This window comes from Mytilus galloprovincialis, chromosome 8 (genome assembly GCF_965363235.1).
Source record: "Mytilus galloprovincialis chromosome 8, xbMytGall1.hap1.1, whole genome shotgun sequence".
Lineage (NCBI taxonomy): Eukaryota > Metazoa > Mollusca > Bivalvia > Mytilida > Mytilidae > Mytilus > Mytilus galloprovincialis.
In genome coordinates, this window is record NC_134845.1 from 12,255,382 (window position 1) to 12,281,164 (window position 25,783).

Below are 25,783 nucleotides of genomic sequence, written 5' to 3' on the forward strand. Positions count from 1 at the left end.
GACCCATTTATAGGCATTATGTTTTATGGCTGTGCGTCCGTCCGTCCGTTCGTCCTACTTCAGGTTAAAGTTTTTGGTCGAGGTAGTTTTTGATGAAGTTGTAGTCCAATCAACTTGACACTTAGTAAACATGTTCCCTATGATATAATCTTTCTAATTTCAATGCCAAATTAGACATTTTATCCCATTTTCACGGTCCACTGAACATAGAAAATGATAGTGCAGATGTGGCATCTGTGTACTTGGGATACATACTTTTATTTTCAACATATATGATATATGAAGTTTCGTCTAGTTGTAATCGTTAAATTTTTTCGTCAAAGTATAATGTGAAAGCAGCCTTCCGATTTATATTGTCAAGCATATTTTTCTTTTATTTAAAACTTATTATAATGTCATCCGACTTGGTTTTTAACGGAATTTGATGAGACTGTTGTATAATTGAGAGGTTTAGCGCTATAAAACCAAATTCAATCTACCATTTTCTAAACAGGAAATGCCTGTACCAAGTCAGGAATAAGACAGTTGTTGTCCCTTCGTTTGGTTTGATGTGTCTGAGCACTTGATTTTGCCACTTGTTTAGGATTTATGCCTAGAAATTGACTATGAAGGTCGGTTGAAAACAAAACTTTACGACGAAAGAAATGATTTCGGCTTCCCAATAGTGACGTTTTGGGAAACTGAAATCATCACGAGTTGGTTCACCGTTAGTGAATATCTGTTGTAAAGACGATATTTGATATGTTCCTTATGTCGTAACTACAATCCCGTTACCTTTTCACGAATGTAACCTACCGAATTAGACTTATTACCCTTATTTGTGACATTTTTACCGATTCTGCTTGTTTTGTTCACGCATCATTATCAATATTATTAAACTTGACACGACTGTCGTACACGTGAGAGGTTTAGCGCTGTAAAACCATATTCAATTCACCATTTTCTTACATTTGAAAATGCCTGTACCAAGTCAGGAATATGACAGTTGTTGTCCATCCGTTTGATGTGTTTTGTCATTTTATTTTGCAATGTGATTAGGGTCTTTCAAATTGAATTTTCCTCGGAGCTCAGTATTTTTGTGATTTTACTTTTTTACAACATATTTGTTTTGTGTTCTTGAAAACTATACAAGTCTCCGAGGTAAGAACTAATTAGTAAAGAATTTGTAAAAATAAAAGATTAATACTATATGTTAAAGACAAAAGAACACACCAGTATAGAAAATTTGAAAAGGCAACTAGTAGTAAAAAGTATTAAAAAAACACAGGCACTCGTCTCAGAAAAAAAAAATCCTATATAAAGGTAAATAGTATTTTTTTTTCTGAGATAAGTGCCTGTGTAAAAAGACTCAATAATTACGCATCGTATTGCCAGAGGTTTCAAGATATTTTGTTTATATACACCTTATGCTTTGTTTCTTAACAGACGTCGGATCTTTGATTTGTAATGTATGTGTACTGTTCTCTGGATTTCATTCTTTTGATTCTACCCTTCAAACCTATGTGGTTGGATATCTTTTAAATATTAAAGCATAAGCATTGATAACTATTTACACCTCTAGATCGATGCCACTGCTGGAGGACGTTTCGTCCCCGAGGGTATCACCACCCCAGTAGTCAGCACTTCGGTGTTGACATCAATTATATGGTGATGTTTGTTTTATTTTTGTTGTTAAGAAACTTATGAATTTTTCGAAATACTAAGGATTTTCTTATCACATGCATATATTACCTTAGCCGTATTTGGCACAACTTTTTGAAATTTTGGGTCCCCAATGCTCTTCAGTTTTGTACTTGTTTGGCTTTATACCGTTTCTGGTCTGAACGTCACTGATTAGTCTTATATAGCCGAAACGCCCGTCTGGCTTATTAAATTATAAACATGGTACCTTTGATAAGTATTTTACCTGTTGTTAACGTAGATTCGTCATGGAGGTTGTAAAACACGGGATAATCGCCAACACGCACGGGGTCACAAACATTTGCTTATCCACAGTTTACAAGCCTGGTATCGTTGATAAGCGTTTTCAGTCGTGGGGTATCATTTTCATAATTGAACATGATTACTACAACAAGAAATACTTATGAACAAACATTAAAACATCATATTCCTTGCATATTATGACATTACCTGACAGTGTATAGAAACAGTATACGTAAGGATATAACCAATAACATAAGTTATGCCAGGTAAAAGTGTTGCTAACTGAACTCAACTGGTTAGTATTGTCTTTTAAGCACAAGCACAAAATATTTAATTGAACAAAATGAATAATGCCTACAGTATGAAATATCGACGTAAACGTAAGCTATGGATTTCAGAGTACACATTTCTATTATAATTAAATTAAGGCAATAGTAGTTAAACCAGTGTTTAAATCTCGTAATTGAACAGATAGAGACAAATCAAGTTTCAATTAAAAACCGAGTCGAATGAACTCCAAAAGAGCGAGGCTGGGTGCAAGGGTTATATTTCTTCTGTTTAGCATACACAACCCGCCATTCGAAATCAAAACAGTTAACAATCAGGAATAGGACAAAATCAATTAACCATTGATAACCTTTCGTCCCTCCTTGATTAAAGTTATAACAAAAAGAAGGTTCAAACTTCCTAAAGGGAAAATCGACCGGAGATAAATTTAGCCTTACTTTTAAGTCTCGTTTGATCATATATAACGCTGTATGTTCACGTTTATTTTAACATACTTGACTTATTATTTTTTTTTTAGATTTGAGAGATGCGTATGATATCAGATCATGCAAAGCGCTCCATACGTGCATTAAATTTTAAGAATGTTATTTTATTTTTCTAAATGCATGCTTTAAAAATACTTCCAAATAGTTGTGTGGCAGCAAGTGTTGCAAATCCAGAATATATTGGAAGTCACATTAGACAATATAACAAATACAAATCAACATGTTATATTGTATCTATTAAAACGTGCATCATTTACAGAATGATACCTATGACAATAATTTACATTATTCAAATATTCAAAATATGAGCATGTGGATTATAAATCTCAAGTTAGGCAGTGAAAAATCAACTACGTCTAAATATAAGATTAAAGTCAACGCAGTCAAGATTAACACGTTATTCTTCTGGAAATGATTAAGTTTAAAACATGATGCCAATACACAAACAGGCAACAAGACCCAGCTATCCTATTTAGTTTATAAAACTGGGAGGGGAGAATACTATTTGTAGTCAAAGTAGACACTGATATTCCATTATACCGGTTTTACATTTTATTTTCAAATCTTTATATTAAAATATAAGTTCAGATTGCTTAGATGGAAACTAATTCACTTTATTATGCCAGTAGAAACGCACCTTTGCACATGGAATGTAAAGGTCTAATTTGAGATCTATGTGTTAATTATTGGAAATCTAATACCACTATTGTAGATAGAGATATAACTTAAACATACTTTCATATAAATAACGTCTTAGCATTAATCCTATTTACTTTCTATAATAATAATGAACTTTCTAATAATAATGAAAAAGGGAGAACGACGTCCGTAGTTTGTCTAAAAAAAACTCCTCATAGATACCAGGATTACATTTTGTATTTACGCTAGACGCGCGTTTCGTCTACAAAAGACTCATCAGAGACACTCGAATAAAAAAAACCGTTATAATGCCAAGCAAATACAAAATTGAAGAGCATTGAGGACAAAAAATTCCTAAAAGTTTAGCCAAATACAGCTGAAATAATCTATTCCTGAGGTAAAAAAGCCTAAGTATTTCAAAAATTCAAACGTTTTGTAAAGTTAATTTATAAATATGACCATATCAATGATAATTCATGTCAGCACAGTGCTGACTACTGGGCTGGTGATACCCTCGGGTAATTAAAACTCAACCGGCAGTGGAATCGATCCAGTGGTAGTAAATATGTATAGCCATATTGATAAAATAAAAAAAAATTAAAAAAGCAGTTTATGGAAAAATCAGTTTTCAGGTTTAGTTTTCTGTAATTAGTTAATTAGTTAATACTTTAGTTTTTTTGTGTATATCTCTTTCATATTCATTTGATAAAATTTACTGTTTGCAATAGCATGAATTGTTCTATATAATAAGAATGTTCTTATCCCGGGCATAAAAACAATGCCGTATTTTGCGAAACCTTTTCAACTTTTGATCTTCAGTGCTGTACAACTTTGTACTTTTTTCACTTTCGATCTTTTATATCTGGGCGTCACTGGTGAGTCTTGTGTGGGCAAGGCGCGTTTTTGGCGTATTGAATTTTAAACCTGATGCTTTTTGTTATCTATTAATCATGTTTTTCTGTGTCTAATATGTTCTCCTATTTATTTGTATTGTAGTCCTGTAATATTATGTTGTCATTTCAATGTTATATTTAACTTTGCCATTAAAGTGCGAGGTTTGGCATGCCTTAAAACCAGGTTCAACCCACCACTTTTATTCCCCTTTAAAAGTGTCCTGTACCAAGTCAGGAAGATGGTCATTGTTATATATTGTTCGTTTCTCTTTGTGTTGCATTTTAACGTTGAGTCGTTTGTGTTTTCTCTTATTTTTGAGATATTGAGATAAGACGTGGCACGGTACTTGTCTATCCCAAATTCATGTATTTGGTTTTCATGTTACATTTGTTATTCTCGTGGTGTTTTGTCTGATGATTGGTCTGTTTCTGTGTGTGTTGCGTTTCGATGTTGTGTCGTTGTTCTCCTCTTATATTTAATGCGTTTCGCTCGGTTTTGGTTTGTTACCCCGATTTTGTTTTTTGTCCATGGATTTATGAGTTTTGAACAGCGGTATACTACTGTTGCCTTTATTTATGAATATATTTTCAACCTAGTATTTTTGTTTTTATTTTTGTTTGAGCTTTCCACTTGTGAATACTATTAAATACAATTAAACAAGAAACATGGAATTACGACCTACAAGATAAATGCAATTAATTGACCGTCATGTGTATAATAGTCTGTATCATGAACATATCAATTAATAGTGTAGTTTCTTTGTGGTGGTTTAAATGAGAATGTCTGTTAGTTTTATTTTTTAAAAAAATCTTGTTATAGTATACGATACCACTGACTTTTATGGGCTGATATGTTAATAAAAGAGGAAATCCTTCATTTATCGAGATCTGTCAAAACTATTCTTTATTTCAAAACAAATATTTCCGATATAAAAACAAGACACATAAGTACCCGTATATTACATGTACATGTCTGATCAAATGTTTGATACATTTACAACAATTCTCGTCATTGACTGCTTTAAATATTGTAGTTATTGTCAGTGAAACAATAATTTCCTTTATGTCGTTCTTGTAAGTGCCACACTCACTGCTATAAATACTGTAGTTATTTTTTTCAGTGCCACACTGCTTTAAATACTGTAGGTTTTTTTTCAGTGCCACACTGCTATAAATACTGTAGTTATTTTTTTCAGTGCCACACTGCTATAAATACTGTAGTAATGTTTTCAGTGCCACAATGCTTTTAAATACTGTAGTTATTTTTTTCAGTGCAACAGTGCTATAAATACTGTAGTTCTTGTCAGGGGAACACTGTTATTAATACTGTACAGCATGACAGTGAAACTGCTATAAATACTGGAGTCTTTTCAGTGAAACACTGCTATAAGTACTGTTGTTCCTATTATAATTAATACTGCAGCGCAGTTCAGTATTCGTCTGTTCCTTGTTTTCTCCGATAGGGAGGTCATCTTTTTTCTCAGTAAACCTTTTTCCTCAGGAGATAACTTAGATTTTGGTTCCTTTATAGTTCCACATATCCAATCTTTGCATTTCTGTAGCATTTGACATTTTTCATCTGTTTTAAGAAAACGGATATTAATACTTTCATAAATTATATATTACATAATGATATTCGTAAACAGATTTCTACTTCCTCGAATACTTTGTATACCTTATAAATTCAAAAGTGACGTCACTTTAGAATTTCAAATGTGACGTCACTGCGTTGATGGCTTTGGCTAACTCGGCTTTGTATTTTCATGTGCTAGTTCAGGTTGTGTTATGTAATGTATAAGTTTTTATTCTGTAGTTAGTCAACACTTCGGGTCTATCATGTGTATCTATAATAGTCATTTTATAAAATTTATTGTTTTCAAAAGTATAAATTATTCTAAATAATAATGTTCTTAAACTCAGACAGAAAATCCTAACCGTATTGGTCTCAATGTTTTGGAACTTTTGGTCCTCTATGCTTTTCTACTTTGTACTTTTTCGAGAGAAAAAAATCATCTGAGTGTCACTGGTTAGTCCTGTGTGGACGGAACGCACGTCTGGTGTATCAAATTTTAAATCTGGTACCTTTTCGTGTGTTTCTCTGTACTATATGTTCTCCCAGTTATTTGTATTGTAGTCCTGTCCTGTTATGTTGTCATTTTAATGTTATATTTAACATTGCCATAAATGCGGGAGGTGTGGCATGCCACAACACCAGGTTCAAGCCATCATTTTATTTCTTAAAATGTCCTGTACCAAGTTAGGAAAATGGCTATTGTTATATCATAGTTCGTTTCTGTGTGTGCTACATTTTGATGTTGTGTTTCTGTTGTGTTGTAGTTCTCCTCTTATATTTGATGCGTTTCCCTCAGTTTTAGTTTGTAACCCGGATTTGTTTTTTATCAATCGATTTAGGGCATTATCACAAAAAAAGGTCCGAACAAGAACAAACACATCTGTTAGTTCTCGTTGTTATTGACAGTTTAAAGCCGTTGACATTGAACGTGGACGAATACACTTTGGAGAGTTCTCCTGCTTACGTCTTGTAACTTTTCGTCCCCTTTGGTTTACATCAGGTCGTCAACGTTTGCATATGATTTTGGATTTTCAGTATTTATTTTAAAAACATTTAACCGTCTCCAATGTTACAATTTTCCAAAGACTGATACTTACTATCCAATGTTTCAACGGGTTGTCTTTGTTCGTTTTCAGAATCAAACCCGAAATCCTCTTCCTCATCAGAAGATAACTCAGGTTCATCCTCATCGTTTCTGGTCCACCATGTTACCCTTTTCAACTATAAAACAGAAAAACTGATTAGATAAACTAAAGTTCAACGTTATTGAATATTTATTTGGAAAGACCTTTTAACGTTAATAATGTAAATATTCAAAAGAAAGTACAAGTAAAATTCAACATAAAACAGCAATAAGAGATTCTCATTCTTTGTGATCTTGTATTGGAAGCCTGTAATTTTGTCGCTTGAAAATCTTTTGCAGTTGGATTTTAGTTTAGTAGATATTCAATTTTTTTTTATTCTAAATAGTTAAAAATCATTTTTATTCCGAAAAAAATATATCTAACATTTGGCCACCGTTGCTTTTCTCAATTATAAGCAACTATCCAATCACATATTGACATGGATAAAAACGATAGACTGCATGATTTCAAGTTAAGAATATGATTTGTAGCAACATCTGACTATCATAGAGTCTTTTTGACACAAATTAAGTTTCTCTGTTTGTATAACAAAGGTCTGTATTACTACCTTTCTATCTGGTCTTGGTTCAGTAAACATGCTAATCAGAATCATTGCTCCTGTTGTGACTAAACCTAATATTGCTGCAAAATGTAGAAAATCTACTTTGCTAACTATTGCTGGGCGGTTGTCTGGATCTCCACTACCACAGAGAGGTGCACGAAAAGAAAAATCCAAGACCATTCTTATAATTCCAACAATAAGGCCAAGAATTAGTCCCCAGAAGGCTCCCTGGAATAAATAATACAATGATTTATGTTTATATATTGTGCAAACATATCAGTTATACACATTACATGGTCTTCTGGTGTTAAATGTAAATATTATGGAAAAATCTCGATTCATCGGTTCATTATTCTCACATCGATCATCAATAAGATATAACTTCATATATCTTGAACTATGTGGTTCTTTGCAAAAGTGACAAAACGGCTTCGTGTATATAACTCAATAATTATTTGGCACATAAAATATCAAACCATTGACGGCCAAATTATATGCATAGGTAACCTGATAGCTTACTTTATATTCAATTCTGTTTTGATTTTGATTATCAATCTTATTTTTAGTAAATGATTATTAATTACCAGGAGCAAATTACCTGTTCTGTTAGTTTCTTCCAGAATAAACCCAAGACAAACAGAACACACATCGGTGGTATCAGATAAGATCTGATCGCTTGCATGTAAAACCAAATGATTCCTGCCTCCGCCGACTTTAGAATCGGTAGCCATAACACGCTTAGTACAACAAGTACAAGAACTGTTAGTCTTCCTACAATCATCAGTTCGGATTGGGGTGCTTGTTTTCGGAATTGTCTCCAAATGTCCATGGTCATAATAGAACTACCACTATTCAATATAGATGTCATCGAACTCATTAACGCTGCTAACAGTGCTGCCAACATTAGTCCTCGAAGTCCTTCAAAACACAGCAAATACATATACAACAAGAAATGCTCAGAATGAAAAATAACATAACACAAATACCGAACTCCAAGGAATTTATAAAAAAAGCCCCTTATTAAATGGCAAAACCAGAAGCTCAAACACAATAAACGAATGTTAAACAATTTTCATATTCATGACTTGGTACAGCCATTTCCTTATGTAGAAAATTTTGGATTAAATTTTATAGTTACCTAAACCTCTCGCTTTGATGACAGTCGCATAAAATTACTTTGAACTTTGAAATATAAAAGCTAATATATCTCGCTGTCTATATGAAACCTTCTGTCTCGTGCAAATAAACGTTTTGATGCCTTAAAATTCTGATTAAAATCGTTAGGTCCATAAATGGCTGACGATATTCCAACAGAATTGACCATATTATGTAAAAGGTGTACCGTAAAAAGGGTTTAGATACAGGAACGTTAACATTTCTAGAGCAAATGCGCTCACTACCTTTTCGTTAGGTTTCTGTTGGTCGATCTTTATTTTTTCCTCTTTTTGTAATATTTTGCAAAATTGCATTTTCCATCATGCTGCTATATCTTTTCCTTTTATTACTTTAGTCTGATTGAATTCCATGTTTAACATGTTTAACATTTTTGTTAATCGTAATAATAACAAATACATTACCTTTTGGCAGTAGTCTGATAACCAACACTGGATATGCAAAGTTACTACATCCAGCTTTGTTATTACAAAATTCTTCACAGGATTTAGGATCAGCACAGGCTATGTCATCTAAATAATAAGCCTATACTTATATGCCAGCTATGCTGGCACTTATGGTAGAAGCATCGTTTTGGGACAAAGAACGATAACTCTTTCTAGACGACCCATCTGAAAAGTTTCGTCACTCTCGTTAAATCTCGTACGATTTTTTTTTAATGGCGGCCAAATTTAACGTTTCAACGCGATCTTGTAAAAACGGGGCAGATCGGAAAAATTTCAATGTTTAATACGACATGAATTTCTATTTGTTTGCAAAAACAAGAATTCAGAAATTTTTGTAACTTGTGAAGCTTATTTAAATTTAATTGTACCACGGAAATTACCGAAGTGAGGACAACAACATCTGACGCCATGTTTCGTCTGCTTCAACATTCCATTATCAGTGAAGTCAAAACAAATTACCTAAAAATCACAGGTACTTCATTTAAAAGTCACACAATCTCAGTTAACGATAACATATTTAGTGTAAAAGTTCCGTCCAGGCATGGGAACACAGAAAAGAACTCCGCAAGCAATACATTTCGGATTTATTTTTTATAATGGCCATATGCGGCATGCGGGGTAAACTACGGTGCACTGGTTGACCACGACTACTTATGTTCATCTGCCACATTATTCCCCAAATCAAGGAACAGTGATAATTATACTGTTGACTGGTTGTCACGGTTATTCATGGAGTCAATGGCGAATCCAGCATTTTTCATAAAAGGGGGGGGGGGCGCGCTGACAGGGTGCTCCAGTCATGCTTCAGGCTTCAGTGATTACCTTTATAACTACTATCAACATTTTTTTCCAACGTACCGCTCCCTCTGGATCCTATGGTAGCCCACAGACTAATTCAAAACTTAACAAAAGTTTAGAACACAAACAAATATTCAAATAATTCACAATCTTCTAATTCTGTACTTCTTTGGCAAAATCTCAACAAATCTTTTCTATGATTTTGTCACGCCTTATACAGCATGTACAGTCCCAGGAGATGGAAACTGTTTTGTTTTCTCCCTCTTAGTTTATTCATAAAAGGAGACTTGAGTCTGAGTAGTACATTTAGAACTATTGTATGCTCCCATATTGTCCAAAATTGGATTTTATTGGAAGATAGATTTATTTTAACCCATGAGAATGAGAACTTTGATAGGTATATACAGGGCATGTTACTTGGAAGTATGTGGGCTACATCCTTTAAAATTCAAGCTGCAACAGTGGCCTGCATATTTTATGCATCAGTTTAAACCTGATCAAAACATTTTCACTCTACCAAGTACTTTATCGCTATATCACTATCAGGTTCACATTTCAACCTATTTAGCAATACACACTTATGGTTATATAACCTCACAGTACCAAAATTATACTCAGTAACCAAATTGCACCTATTCAGCAAAAAAAACCTTCAAAAATTTTACTAAGTTTGCTTTCACCATGTGAAGTTATCTTATTATCATCTTTTTAAAATGAGCAAATTAAATTTGTTACCAGCATCCTTTTCTTAAAAAAAAAATAGTTTAAAGTATTAAATAATGTCAAATTGTTTGAAATATTTGAAGAAATAAAACAAAATTTATGTTTATATTCCAGTTTTAAGGATTTGAAAGTAACCATACATGTAATGATGTATGGAATTTGGGTACTCACCTCATTACAGTATCATGGATTGTTTAGATGTAATTTCAAACCCATTTTTCAATGACTCTACATGGACTCAAAATTAAAATGGTGTATCTATATTGTAAACAAGGATAGTCTACAAAATTAGCATAGAATAAACTTTTGTCTGGTACATAAAAAAAGTTGGTAAAAAACTGACAATTTAGGTGCAATTTGGGTATTCTCATGTTAGCAACTTCACAACAGAACTACAAATTTGTTTTCATGACCAAAAAAAAAAAAGTACAAACCTAAAGGCAATAAAATGCTTCGCCATGCACAGCCTGATACAACCTCAGATGTATGTTTAGCATATAAAATATATTTATGTCAGTTAGAATCAAACATGTTTTAATTTTGGATCCTTTAAACTTCAATATGGACTAATTTAAAAACAGGTATCAGGTGAACCCACATATTTCTATTCAGCAGCAGTCTCTAACTACATATCTCCTTAATTTTATATGATAGTAAGTCCTAAAAAAAATATTGAAAATGTGTACATTTAATTTTTTTTCTAGCTTCTCTCATGTGAAAGCAGTACCTTTTTGGTCACTATTTATGTGTTGCGTCTAAATAAGAAATGTAACACTTTATAGTGACTGAACAGGTTAAACAAATACTTCTCAAGAAACAGAAAAAGAAGAGAACTTAAAACAGCACCAGCCATGCCAGTATATGTATGAATAAAAACTCAGATCAGAATAGCATGGACAATATGTTAGTTCTAATGTACTTGTGAATATATTGTGAGGAAAGATATCAATAATTCTGCAGATAATGCAATTTTATCAAGTGTTTTGTACATTTTCTGTTAAAAATGTTCATAATCAGTGAAACTTTCAAACAGGCTAAACTAAATTTTTATTACTGAAAGTTTCAAACAATGACAAGTGTTTTATTTACCAAATAACTCATGTGTTTCTGTGAGAACAAACAATCATGTGTAATTTTTGGAATTGAAGGGAATCAAAGAAGATCCTTTTGCAGTGCACTTGAGCAGGTCAATTGTGAATATATACTTACTAAATATATTTTCTTCATCATGATACTCACATAGACATTATCAAGAAGTACATATCATTGGAAAAGTGCACAAATTACAGATAAAATATTAAATAAAAAATACCCTATTTTGAGTGCATCTCCTGCCAAATCACTATTTGTTGCATCTATATATAATACTAGACGAGTATAATCAATGTAAATAAGGTAATTTTTGGAAGAAAACCCCAAAATTTGGAAAAGAACCCTCCCCAATAATGTTGTACCAAAATCAATTCTAATCTTCCTTTTGTGTATTAAAGTTTCATAGAGATCCATTCACTTATACTCAAGTTATTGTCTAGAAACCAAATGTGTCTTCTTGAAAACAACTATGACACAAAAATATGACATGATTACTTTTGTATGCTTGTATTATAAAAAAAGAAGATGTGGTATTTGCCAATGAGACAACTATCCACAAAAGACAAAAATGACACAAACATTAACAACTATAGGTAACCGTACGGCCTTCAACAATGAGCAAAGCCCAAACCACATTGTCAGCTATAAAAGGTCCCGATAAGACAATGTAAAACAATTCAAACAAGAAAACTAACGGCCTTATTTATGTAAAAAAATGAAAGAAAAACAAATATGTAACACATAAACAAAAGACAACCACTGAATTACAGGCTCCTGACTTGGGACAGGCACATACAAAAATAATTGTATTTCCCATTTCCATTCTCAATTTTATTTTGCTGCCATTTAAAAACTTGAAAAGTAAGCTACATCCTGTACATGTAACAAAAAAAAATATATATGCAAAAAATAACATAAAACTGACTCTTAATTAGTACAAAAAATTGATGTAGAACTCACAAACTGACGATGATCAGAATTACAAATGTTTGTTTATTAGAGTCAGATTTTTTTTTTACGAAAGCCCTTCAGCGCTTTCAATTAAACTTATTTAGTCAAAATTTAACACTAGTTTAAAGGTATATCATAACAAATTGGCAAATACAGCCTTATTATCACCTTAAAAACTACTGTGTACGGAGTTACATGTGCGGTTTGGGAAGTTTTATGTTTTTAGATATATAAAAGTTCAATTTATTTTGCATTTCTGAAAGATAAAATCATTTTTGGTCAATATCAAAATATTTTTTTTGTCGTATGCTTGAATAGAATTTTTATTCATCAATTTGGGAATCAGAATATTTTTTTCAGGAAAAATACCATTACCCCTCATGCCTTTTCAAGTTCAATGTTCGTTCCCTACACATTTTCCATCTGAACTTATAATTTTATTTTAGACATAAGCAATATATTAATGTAGCCTAGGACATTCGTTCTGAACATGCATGAAATATTTGCCACTGGACGTTAAACAACCAACAACCTAATCTATATTTAGGACATTGTCTTAGTACAAAGCTGGCATTTAAGGTAGCGCCTTCCTCATATTACGTGTACTATACATGTACCTAATTAAAATATTATGCAGAAAAAAAGTCCATTCGCAGAGATTTTAGGTTTAAGTTTAATGTTGAAGATTTGTACATACTTAACTAATAACAGCAATACACACTGTTACATAAAATATTTACTTTGCATTGACTCTCGACTTTCATTGTCTTGTATATTCATCCTTTTTTTTTTTGCTATCAGTGCCTTTTGGAAGTTTTCATTCTTATGTTTCATAGTTTTCGTAAATTTAACAAATGTGCATAACGAATTGATCACCATCTGAACAATATTAAATTGACATGCGTTTTCCTTATCTGGATTTGAATATACTGTTTGTTCTTTTTGGGTTTTGCAAACTATTTGCTTAACTATAATCCAATATATGCTTTAAAAATCCTATGATAAAAACACAAGTAAACATAGTATCAAGGAATATATTTTTGTTCAGAATACATGTATATACAGTGTATAAGTGCGTTCATATATAGTATGTTTACTCATAGTAATATTATTAATGGGATTATCATTAATATAAATCAATTACCTTCCTTTGTATTCATATGTATAATAATGTTTTGAGATCTACTTACTTTATCTGTAGATTCATATATATTTTATTTTATTTTCGTCTATCTACAAACCTGTGTATAGTATTCTACTGATCATTCCAGGAATTATAAATAATAATAATCCGGTCAATTTTAATACGGATGCAAACAATGTTGCTGCTTTAGCATGCACCATATTCTTTGCCGAAAGAGTTCTTTGTACAATCAACTGAAATGATACAAGACTTTAGATGAGGCGTTTTGTGCGATATCATACTACAGCTAATATAAATCTAAAAGAGGGGCGAAATATACCAAAGGGACTATCAACTCATTAGTCAAAACTAAACTGACAACGCCATATATATAAAGAAAACCACAAACAGTATAGAAAACATAGAAACATAGACCAATAAACACTAAGCAAAACGAAACCAATAAAATAGGGGGGATGATACATGGTGCTCCGGATGGGTAATCATATACTGCTCAACAAGTTGAAATATATGAACACACCTGGTGAAGTTTAGTAATGTTAAACATGGAATTCAATGAAACTAAAGTAATAAAAGGAAGAGATATAGCAGCATGATGGAAAATACAATTTTGCAAAATATTACAAAAAGAGGAAAAAATAAAGATCGACCAACAGAAACCTAACGAAAAGGTAGTGAAGGTATGTTATTTGGGGACGGTGTTATAGTGACGACCATTTGAACACATTTTTCGTCATCTGAAACAGTCAACCAACTGATGGCGTTCGTAATATGGATGATGGGATGGTTTCAACTCAACCATTTGGAACTCTTGATTTATTTGTTACCTTGTGAGCAGCAACCCTCTATCAAGGAAATCACAATAGGAAATATAAGAGTATCGTATCAACTGGGAAATTTATACATGTACTCCGTATGCAGGCGCTGCTTTCATGTTGCTACATAAAAATGGAAAGTTCACAATTTAGATGGTGCATTTATCTTTTTTGTCGTAAAGTTTTGCTTTCAACCGACCCTCATAGTCAATTATAGATATTAGTCAAGAATGTATATTCAAAATAGATGAAGGATACCCCAAACTTATTTTCTTTCTTCCTAAGAAGCTCGCATATGAAGTGAGTCTTATATGAACAAAGTAACAAGACGACAAGAAGCTCAGTTGGTTCCCATTGGTATACTGATTGTTTGAAGAAATACAAGTTCTCCAAAGTTTATAAATATGTTGTCAATCAAGAAATTAAGCTTCTTGAGGATGTCAAATTCGGAAAATTTTATGTTTTAATCAGAGTGATGTTTTACAAAGTACGCTATATCCCTCCCTAAGACAAGATTCTTGTAACTACATTAACCTTTTTTTAAGAAAGAAAGCAAGACCAACAAATTTAAATTAGGTTTGGGATGGTGAATATAAGTTTAAAGTATAGAAAAGTCAGATATGTATTTATATTGTATGATGTAAGAGTCTTAGATTATGTTCTTTAAGAAAAGATCGTAGTAATTTATAAGTATCCACTTCTGACTTGCGCCACCTCTCGAATATGAGTTTCACATTAGCTTTAAAGCCTTGCTTTGACAAAATTGAAATTAATAATTTAGAAAGAGATTTTGTGGAACACTTGGAACTGTTTGCAAGGAAACTTATGCAGTTTAGGTATCCACTGCAGTAAAGATAGACCCAGTTCATTTTCTATGATTGAAATTCTCAAGGAAAATAGAACAGAACTATGAATATTCAGGATAATCTCCTTTGATTAGTGTCCTGGGGTATATGTTGAGTTTCCAAGTGAATTGTCAATACCTAATACATTTGTCAAGCAGTTTATAATTTAATGTTATTGACCTACGTTCCTAAGTTTGAGACAGGACCTTATGGCTATACGCTTGCAAACATGACTAACCTCCCCACATTGTGTATGTTCCTATCCTAAAACAGGAGCCTGTTGTTTAGTGGTTGTCTGTCATATTTGTTTTTGTTCATCATTTTGTCATATGTCGATCGTTGTTTTATTTGTTTTCATTGTATCCCATTGTGTCATGTCATGACCTTTTACATTTGTGAATTTTCAGTATTAAATTTCCTCATTGTTGAAGATGGCACAATACGCAATCCATTAAATGATTGTTTTATTGGCAATAAAACCACAATAGCACATCTCCTTAAATTGTATATACTAACCATTTGATTGAAATTCAAAATATAAAAGCATGAACTCCTTTTGTATGATGATATCATTAGTTGTATTGTGTAGTTAGTAATTAAGTATACAATATTAAAACTGTGTGGACTTTAAAAAGACTAACAGAATTATTACCTGATCCTGACTCCATACATATAGTCCCAAGAACGATAACCCTGAAAATGCACCAGTCCATGGAATATCGCCGGAAACTGGACTTCTAAGAATGTGAAACGAATCCTCACGTGGTTTACCACATTCCTGGTATGATTGGTTGTTGAAAGTCTGATTGGCGATACTTGTCATGTACTTGGCTGTCATACCGCTCCATCCACCAACCTCATTCAGTCCTGTTAAAAATTTCACTTATCAAATTATGGTGATGGTTTTTTTCGGTAAAATGTGTTACACTAACAAGTTCAACTTAAATTTTTCAGTTCTTTCTACCTATGTTAAAATGAGTTTGAACTCTGAACATTTTTAAATAGAAATAGACGTTTGGTCTTTCAATGTAACCATGCTTGTATGTGTGTTGTTAATGAATGGCTAAAGTTTTTTAATTTACTGTAAATGAAGGCATGCCTATGTGCTGTCTCAAAAAATGTTGTTGTTCATATCAAATTGCTGACAAGATTAAGTCTCTTATTGAATTGTTTTGTTTGTTTATTGCATATTATTGTTGAAAGCAATCTTTCAAATATGTTTTTTTTTATAGTAAAAATCACCGAAATACTGTGATATAATTATATTCTGTCAATTTTGTATCGAGACATGCACAAGTAACACGTGTGACTAGATTGTTCTTTTCACTTCTATGTATACAATATACGAGTTTTACCAGCTACAAAATAGAGATGTTCAATCGTCAAATGATTGTGATTATTTGGCATGTATGCGGTCATGTCGGCAGATATTATTATGATCAACATTAAATTGCTGACTTTTTGTTCTCTCTCATTTCATTTTGTCATTTTGTTTTATGACATAATTACTGCTGAACACGATCCCAGTAGCTAACGAGTTATACTAGTCCAGCCACTATGCGCTACATGACATGTTAACATAAAGGGAAAACTTAAGGCTTCATGTATACCATGTTAATCTGTATCCAATTTTGTCCTCAATCTGGCTACACTAATGAAACACTTTCAAAAGTAGATCATATTTTGGCATTGTTATGTGAATACACAATAGAATAAATCTTTAAATAGTCTTACCCATGACCGCTAATATTGTAGCACTGATGAGAAGTACTGCTGATTGTAAGGTGTCTGTGTAAATAACGGACGCTAAACCTCCTGATGAGATAATTTACAATTACTTATATGAAAGCTGATGAACTCAGGTCGTAAGCATAATTAATGTAATCAACTGCAACTATCTGATTACCTTTCCTTTTTCCAGTTTAGAAAACTTTCATTAAAACATATTAAGAGAACTCTTTTACAAATGTTTTAAGTCTTTTAAGAAATGAGTTTTGTACTGGTACGTGCGAAAGGACACTTGTAAGTTACATACATCCTTCAAGATATAATACACATATCCTTCAAGATATAATCAATCTTTATGAAAAATCAAAATGTTTATACACTTGAGAGCAAAAATCATACTGTTTTTGTTACGCAATTTCATATCATGAGTATTATAATTACCTATAACTGTAAATAAAGCTGTTACGATCAATATCAGGACAACGCATAAATGCATATTCCATTTCAAAATCTGTTGTAGAAAAATGGCGCCTGAGTATATTTCTATCTAAATAAAATGTACATGATTTATTTAAATAATTTTTTTCTTTTTTAAACAACATTATATATTTATTCACCAAATATATGCTTGTTACATTGTTACACCAAGAAACCAAACTTTCTTGATGCATCCTGTAATATTCCACTGATTACCCAGGTTAGTAATCAGCTCAGCTACTGGTATATATGTATATATTATAATAACATGTATAAATTTCTTGAAATACAATTATACAACATTTTAATACATTATGTTTTATTCTATCAATCGTCTAAACTTCTTTTTAATGACTTCAGTAATGAATTAAGTTTCATTGTATATTGTAAATAATATGTATATATACTAATTATATTCTGAATTATCTAGTTATCCAATACACAAAAAGTTCGAGTAAAATATGTGCATGCCTAGCAAAAAGCATTTAAATCGACGACAAGAGAGGGGAGGTAGATACCAGAGGGACATTCAAACTCATAAATCGAAAATGAACTGGCAACGCCATGGCTAAAAAGGAAAAAAAAACAAAAAAAAATCTAATAGTACACAAAATAGAAAACGAAGGACTAAGCAACACGAACCCCACCAAAACTGGGGGTGATCTCAAATAAATATTTTATTAATTTCTTTTGTATTTTTCTTCCATGTTTTTGTGTACTTTGTTCAATGGTTTTTGTTATAATTATTAATTAGTGATTTAGTAAGAAGCCATACACTTGGGAGTATTTTATAACATGTTCTTACCGAGATATTAAAAAGAATAAATCCTATTAATGCAAAGAACGACGAAAACATCCTTATTCTCTTTCCACCAAATCGTTTCCGCAAATATTCTGGCATCGTAAAAACCTTAAAAACAAAATCAAACCGCAATAGAAGTATATGTCAGATATCAATGAAAGTAAAGAAAAAATAATTATCATATTAAGATAGACATATATATATATATATACATAATAAGTAGTTGAAAGAGCAATGCAAAATGTTTGCTCGATTAGTGGTAGCCAAAGTCCCGTTCGCCTTTTCCCGTATATAATAAAACAAGATGCAACTTATCATCGAGTTTGTATTTGTCATGAGGAACATCATGGGTGTCGCTTTAGGACTAGGAATTGAGAATCCTTTTAGAACAACTAAGTTTAGTCCCGTGTTTGTAGATTAAGTAAATGAAAACAACACGTTGTAAATTTTATGCGTTAGAGGTGCTTTCTGGATTTATCGGCATAAGGAACGCTCAATACCAAATATTTGAAACCAAGGATGAATAAGAACCGAAACAGTTAAGGAGCTATACTACCAAAAAGGACATAAAAATAACCAAATCCACCCAACATAAATAAAGATTTGTGCGTTTCTTAGTGATAAGCGTTCTTGTGTGTATTTTGTGCTGCATTTCTGTCACGTAGTGTTGTCATTTTATCGATATTTTGTACATTTCCATATTAGCGGGAGGTTTGACTAGCCACAAATCCAGGCTCAGCGCATCATTTTTTCTTAAAATTTACTGTACCAAGTCAGGAATATGGCAGTTGTTATCAAATTGTTGGTTTCTATGTATGTTGGCATTTGTTGCACTTCGGTGTTCCCATTTTTCTTTGTTTTCCTCTCAAATTTTATGTGTCACAAGTTACTTTGGTTAAAGTTTGCAACCCGGATTTGTTTTCTTTCAATCGATTTATGAGCTTTGAACATTGCTTTATATAAGGTCAACTAAATCTGAGGCAAACCCCAGTTTCTAAATACTTTGTTGCATAACCTTTAACATTGTGTGTAGTGTTTTACGATCGGTCATTTGGCCTTTAGTTTCGTATAATTGATTATAAACAAACTAGTTTTGGCCATGGTGGTCTTTCTTCGGGCTTTGATTATCGGTTGTCTTTTTTGCATCTTCTTATTTTAGTTCTATAGAATGGTCGTTTGTTTCCTTTGTTAACATGTAATAAGTGTTACACATTTTTGAAACTGAAATGTTGCTGCAAAACGCAATTTGATTTAATAAAGGATGGAAATTCCTTATATTGGAGTTTTCAATGTAAGCTACAATGTACATGCATATATATGAAAACTGGAATTTCTTTTTGAGAATTAAACGATAGATATTGGAATTCTTACACCAATGTGCCATATTAAAGTAATGCGCACTAAACATTATTGCTTTATCGTTATCAAAAAACACATTAAAAATTGCAATGAACTATATCTAAGTTTTTTTTTTAAATTTCCTGTTTTTGTTGGCATATACAATGTAAGTATATAAGATAGCTTACCCCAGACGAAATATAAACCGGTAGAAACACCCATCCAAGTGCTACCAAGAAATATACCGCCTAAAATAAGATTCAATAAACTATCATTAATAACAATAAATATAATATAAATGATATAAAAAAAAAACAACAAAAAAAAAACGATTACATTATTGAAGTGTAGGAAACAACTTTAAGCCATATATGATTTTACACTGAAATTGAACTAGTAATATGGGTTTTAAAATGTTGCATATTTCAATAACTATAGTCTCTAACATTAGGAGCATTTCTTGTAAAATCCACCTGCATAGACATTTATGATTTAAAAACGTCATACTTACTATCCATTCATAAATAGTGACAGCCAATCCCGAAGCAGCAGCTGTGCCAGCTAAACCAATGAACATTGGAGCTCCTATGTTACTGGCGTAGATTGATGCACCGACCTAATTGCAAAAATCGTGTTCAATTAAACTACATGTAATACAATAACAAAATATACAAGTACAATTTTCGATAGAAAAACAAGTACAAAATGTACCAAAACAGAAGCATAGAACCCCTTCAACATTCATTTTACATTTTAGAATGATCTGATTTAATATCCACTCCGGATTTGCAAAACAAGGGAGTTACCAGTTATATTTCAAATAGGTGTTTAATGGGAAAAGGGGGGTTCTAATCATATGTCCCAATTCAAATGCATTGATCGTAAAAAAAGGGGGGTCCGCCAATGGAAATACCCTAGCTAAGAGGTGCATGATTACTTCACGGATTACATGTATTGGTAAACATTACAAATAAAGTACGACTTCAGTTTTATATAATTGTATTCTGATTTATTTAGAGACACCAGCGCCTATACATGACTATAATCCTTGACTTCTTATTTATTTAGAGACACCAGCGCCTTTACATGGCTATAATCCTTGGCTTCTGATTTATTTACAGACACCAGCGCCTATACATGGCTATAATCCTTGACTTCTGATTTATTTAGAGACACCAGCGCCTATACATGGCTATAATCCTTGACTTCTGATTTATTTAGAGACACTAGCGCCTATACATGGCTATAATCCTTGACTTCTGATTTATTTAGAGACACCAGCGCCTATACATGGCTATAATCCTTGACTTCTGATTTATTTAGAGACACCAGTGCCTATACATGGCTATAATCCTTGACTTCTGATTTATTTAGAGACACCAGCGCCTATACATGGCTATAATCCTTGACTTTTGATTTATTTAGAGACACCAGCGACTTTACATGGCTATAATCCATGACTTCTGATTTATTTAGAGACACTAGCGCCTATACATGGCTATAATCCTTGACTTCTGATTTATTTAGAGACACCAGCGACTTTACATGGCTATAATCCTTGACTTCTGATTTATTTAGAGACACCAGAGCCTTTACATGGCTATAATCCTTGGCTTCTGATTTATTTAGAGACACCAGCGCCTATACACGGCTATAATCCTTTACTTCTGATTTATTTAGAGACACCAGCGCCTATACATGGCTATAATCCTTGACTTCTGATTTATTTAGAGACACTAGCGCCTATACATGCCTATAATCCTTGACTTCTGATTTATTTAGAGACACCAGCGCCTATACATGGCTATAATCCTTGACTTCTGATTTATTTAGAGACACCAGCGCCTATACATGGCTATAATCCTTGACTTCTGATTTATTTAGAGACACCAGCGCCTATACATAGCTATAATCCTTGACTTCTGATTTATTTAGAGACACCAGCGCCTATACATGGCTATAATCCTTGACTTCTGATTTATTTAGAGACACCAGCGCCTATACATGGCTATAATCCTTGACTTCAAAACAACTTACACGTCCCATTTCCATTTCGTTCAAATTTGATCATTATATTTCTCCAACTTTGTACTCACCGGTATCCAGTGCATTGATTTTCCAGCCAAAAAGTATCCTGTTGTGTTGCCTCTGTTTGGACGACATGTTGACTAAAATCATACAATTATAAAATATGCATTAAAAAATCTATGCATATATGTATAAAATAAATATATCCTTTGAACTTATCAGGTTTTATTTAAGAATTGAATGCTCTTTTTTGTAAATTTATTGGGGTGTAAAAGCGTTGACCGAAGTACATTTTGTATGAAGCGCGGAAGCGCTTCATACTAAAAATGTGCGCACGGTCAACGCTTTTACAACCCTATAAAGTTACAAAAAAAAGCATTCAATACTTATAATTACATTTTTACCTGTAGGATCATGAAAATACGCCTTTTATCAAGTTTTTATTTCATTTACCTGTGCACTTTATTGTGGGACCTCGTGTCATCATGAATCAAAAGTTGCATTGTGTAATGCAATTGATTAAGGAATATCACGAGATTGCTAGTTAACCAATCAGAATAACGTATTATAATGAAACATACATCTAATGTAATTATACAACATAATTGTTTGCTTACATTGTACGAATTGTTCAAATATTTGTTGCTGCATAGTTGAATTGACTAGATGGTAGAATTTATGATTTACATAATTTCGAATCATTGTAGCATGTATTTTTCGGGGAGAAATTGTGATTCACCTTTTTTGCAGTTTGAAATACGACTCAAATGTTTATTTGAAATTTGGTTTTCTCTTTTGCGGCACAATTATGTTTCCCGCAAAGTTCTTGATGCCAATGTTTAGAAAAGGGTTGGAAGATACAAATAGTCAAAGTATGGTAATATATGAAAGTGTAAGCAAGCATATTTGATTATCAGCGGCATAGTAGTTACTAAAAGCTTGCTTTTAGTATTTTCTTTTGTATGGTACAAGTATTATTCAGTGGTATTTACTTGTACTTATTTACTGATTTCATCGTCTTGTGTTGTAAGGGTGAATGCATTCTCAGGACCCGTTTTTATTGTGTGCTCTTTTATTAACATATGGACACAACTTCCGTTCTTCTAACTACCGTAATACAGAGGGATAGTAGAACTTTTTTTTAACTAAGCTTTATGTTATAAATCCTGTCCAAAGGGATGAACTTTGTCAGTGATTGCCTTGTGATTTTGATGTTATAATAGACGTTTTAGTAGTATCAGCAAATTTTATTCGCAATTTGTCTTTAGTACATGTATTAAAGACATTAGAGTTTCCTATATGACTCATGTTTATACATTTGCCTATAGTTAAAGACCCTAGCATACTCATCAATAATTGTCTTTCTGCTTTGTATCGTCAATACGTCATTGTCATATCCCCACATCACCCTACATTCATATCAAAATTTTTGCTTTAAGTCAGAAGTCTTAGGTACGACAAACACGACACCAGAGGTTAATATCTTTATCTATCGATTCTTGTACATACCCAATAATTGTCAACATAACAGTACTTTTCGAAACTAAAACCAAACGTAAAGTACATGTTATTTTCAGGGACGAAACATCACTTACCCAAATTCCGACACATAAAACTGCAATAAAATAGATCCCTATAACAACATAGTCAATGGTATCTAGACTGTCAGCCATTGATCAAGATTTCTTTATTCTGATAAGATGGACATTGAGGATTAAATTGATAAGATAGAGCTGGGAGATCTTGTGAGAATATGTACAGTGGTTTAAATATAGTAACTTAAACCAATTGGGGAAATAATAAAAACATTTTAAAAATAGTTTCTTAAAGTTTCAAGGTTGGTTCGAAGTATAGGGCGCTGCCCTACTGACTTTAACCTTTCTAGCTAATGCTGGTATTTGTATTTAAACATTAACATAGACTGATAAATGATATGTTTACTACTATCTATGTTATCTTGATGAGTGCTGTTTATCGGTACCAGTCGCCAAATAAGTTTTGAATTATATACTGGTATAAACTTAGTATGGTTTTGGACTGTTGGAAAACAAAATTACCGATCGATTGGTCTTAAATTTATACAGACGCTTCACACACAAACAATGTAAACATATTTTAAGAAAACCAGCTTGTCAGAATGATTGACATAAAGATCGTGTGTACTAGAAAACGAATAAAACGGCAATGATCAAAATCTGAATTTTTAAACCTCTACAGGTAAAAACATTGAAACCCTATTCTATGTTCACTGAATATTAATAACATAGATTAAAATTAACTTTTGAAAAGGACAATTATTGCATGATGTACGACTTGATAAACTTGTAGCACCAAAAACACCGAAAACTGATCAGCATGCTCTTAAAACTATTTTCGAAAAGGGGATATGTGAAAAAAACATACAGATGAACCAAAATTTAAAAAAAGGACTTGCGTTGGCATTTTGTCAGGTGAAACTGCTTCATTCTTAATATAAAATGTGAACTTACGAGCATTATTCAATTCATGCTCGGACAATAGTGTAATATACTAGTGTATACTCGGTATATAGTTTAATACACCAATGTATGCTCGGTTTACAGTGTAATACAACCTATGTATCTCGGTTTATGGTGTAATACAACCTGTGTATGCTAGGCTTACAGTGAAATTCAACCTGTCAATCCTCGGTTTATAGTGTATAACAACCTGAGTGTGCTCAGCTTATGTCATACCCGTAGCCAGGGGGGGTAGGGGGGGTTCGGACGAACACCCCCCCCCCTTGAAATCAAATAAGCACTGTTAAAGTCAACGTTTTGGTCAAATTGTGACTGTTAAAGTCGATTTCATGAGTCCAACGAACCCCCCTTGGAAATACGGGCCTGTATGTTGTAATACAACATGTGTATGCTCGGTATATAGTGTTATACAACATGTGTATCTCGACTTATAGTGTAATACAACATGTGTATCTCGGCTTATATTGTAATACAGCCTATGTATTTTCGGTTTATATTGTAATACAACCTGTGTATGCTTGACTCATAGTTTAATACAACCACAGTGTGCTCGGCTTTTATTGTAATACAACCTGTGTATGATCGGTATATATTGTAATACAACATGTGTATGCTAGACTTATAGTGTAATACCACCTGCGTATGCTCCGCTAAAGTGTAATATAGCCTATGTATTTTCGGTTTATATTGTACTACAACCTGTGTATGCTATGCTTATAGTGTAATACAACCTGTGTATCTCGGCTTATAGTGTAATACTACATGTGTACGCTAGACTTATAGTGTAATACAACATGTGTACGCTAGACTTATAGTGTAATACCACCTGCATATGCTCGGCTAAAGTGTAATATAGCCTATGTATTTTCGGTTTATATTGTAATACAACCTGTGTATGCTATGCTTATAGTGTAATACAACCTGTGTATCTTGGCTTATTGTGTAATACTACATGTGTACGCTAGACTTATAGTGTAATACAACATGTGTACGCTAGACTTATAGTGTAATATAACATGTGTATGCTAGGCTTATAGTGTAATACAACATGTGTATGCTAGACTTATAGTGTAATACAACCTGCGTATGCTCAGCTTATAGCAAAATACAACCAGTGAATGATCGCCCAAAATTGTAATACAACTATAGTGTATTATCGGCCAATTATAGACTTACACAATTTCTTATAGAAATCATGTTAAAGGTTATGGCTACTTTATCTGATTATTCAAAAGTGTACTCTGCTAATATACATGTGTATTTTCCGAATAAGAACGATCATCCAAAGAATCAGTACACTGTTTCTATCAACCAACTGTGAAACCACCAGAACAAGTACAAACATTTACAAACAAAACTCTGCAACAGATATCACAGTGAGATGAGATACGTTGTAGGCTTCATGCGTTACTCTTAATCACTTGAACCAAACCAATAG

The 25,783-nt window shown here is 32.6% G+C and overlaps 1 protein-coding gene across 1 annotated transcript; it reads right to left on the reverse strand.

Annotated features, from left to right (window-relative positions):
• Positions 1-5,105: 5,105 nt before the first annotated feature.
• On the reverse strand, positions 5,106-23,560 carry LOC143085101 (sodium/glucose cotransporter 4-like). Its single transcript, XM_076261287.1, has 14 exons — positions 23,443-23,560; positions 21,916-21,987; positions 20,331-20,435; positions 20,008-20,067; positions 18,485-18,589; positions 17,644-17,749; positions 17,209-17,289; positions 16,127-16,341; positions 13,912-14,047; positions 9,065-9,172; positions 8,086-8,405; positions 7,494-7,715; positions 6,899-7,022; positions 5,106-5,807 (listed from the first exon to the last, which is right to left on the reverse strand). Exons 1-14 carry the CDS (start codon positions 23,518-23,520, stop codon positions 5,599-5,601), a joined length of 1,941 nt encoding a protein of 646 aa, XP_076117402.1. The 5' UTR covers positions 23,521-23,560; the 3' UTR covers positions 5,106-5,598.
• Positions 23,561-25,783: the final 2,223 nt, after the last annotated feature.

Coding starts and splice junctions, on each gene's coding strand:
- LOC143085101 (XM_076261287.1), bottom strand. CDS start 23,520: ATGGCTGACAGTCTAGATACCATTGACTATGTTGTTATAGGGATCTAT. Junction 17,290..17,643: donor AGCTTTATTTACAGTTATAG/GTAATTATAATA, acceptor TTATCTCATCAG/GAGGTTTAGCGTCCGTTATT. Junction 8,406..9,064: donor TATCAGACTACTGCCAAAAG/GTAATGTATTTG, acceptor TGTGTTTTGAAG/GACTTCGAGGACTAATGTTG.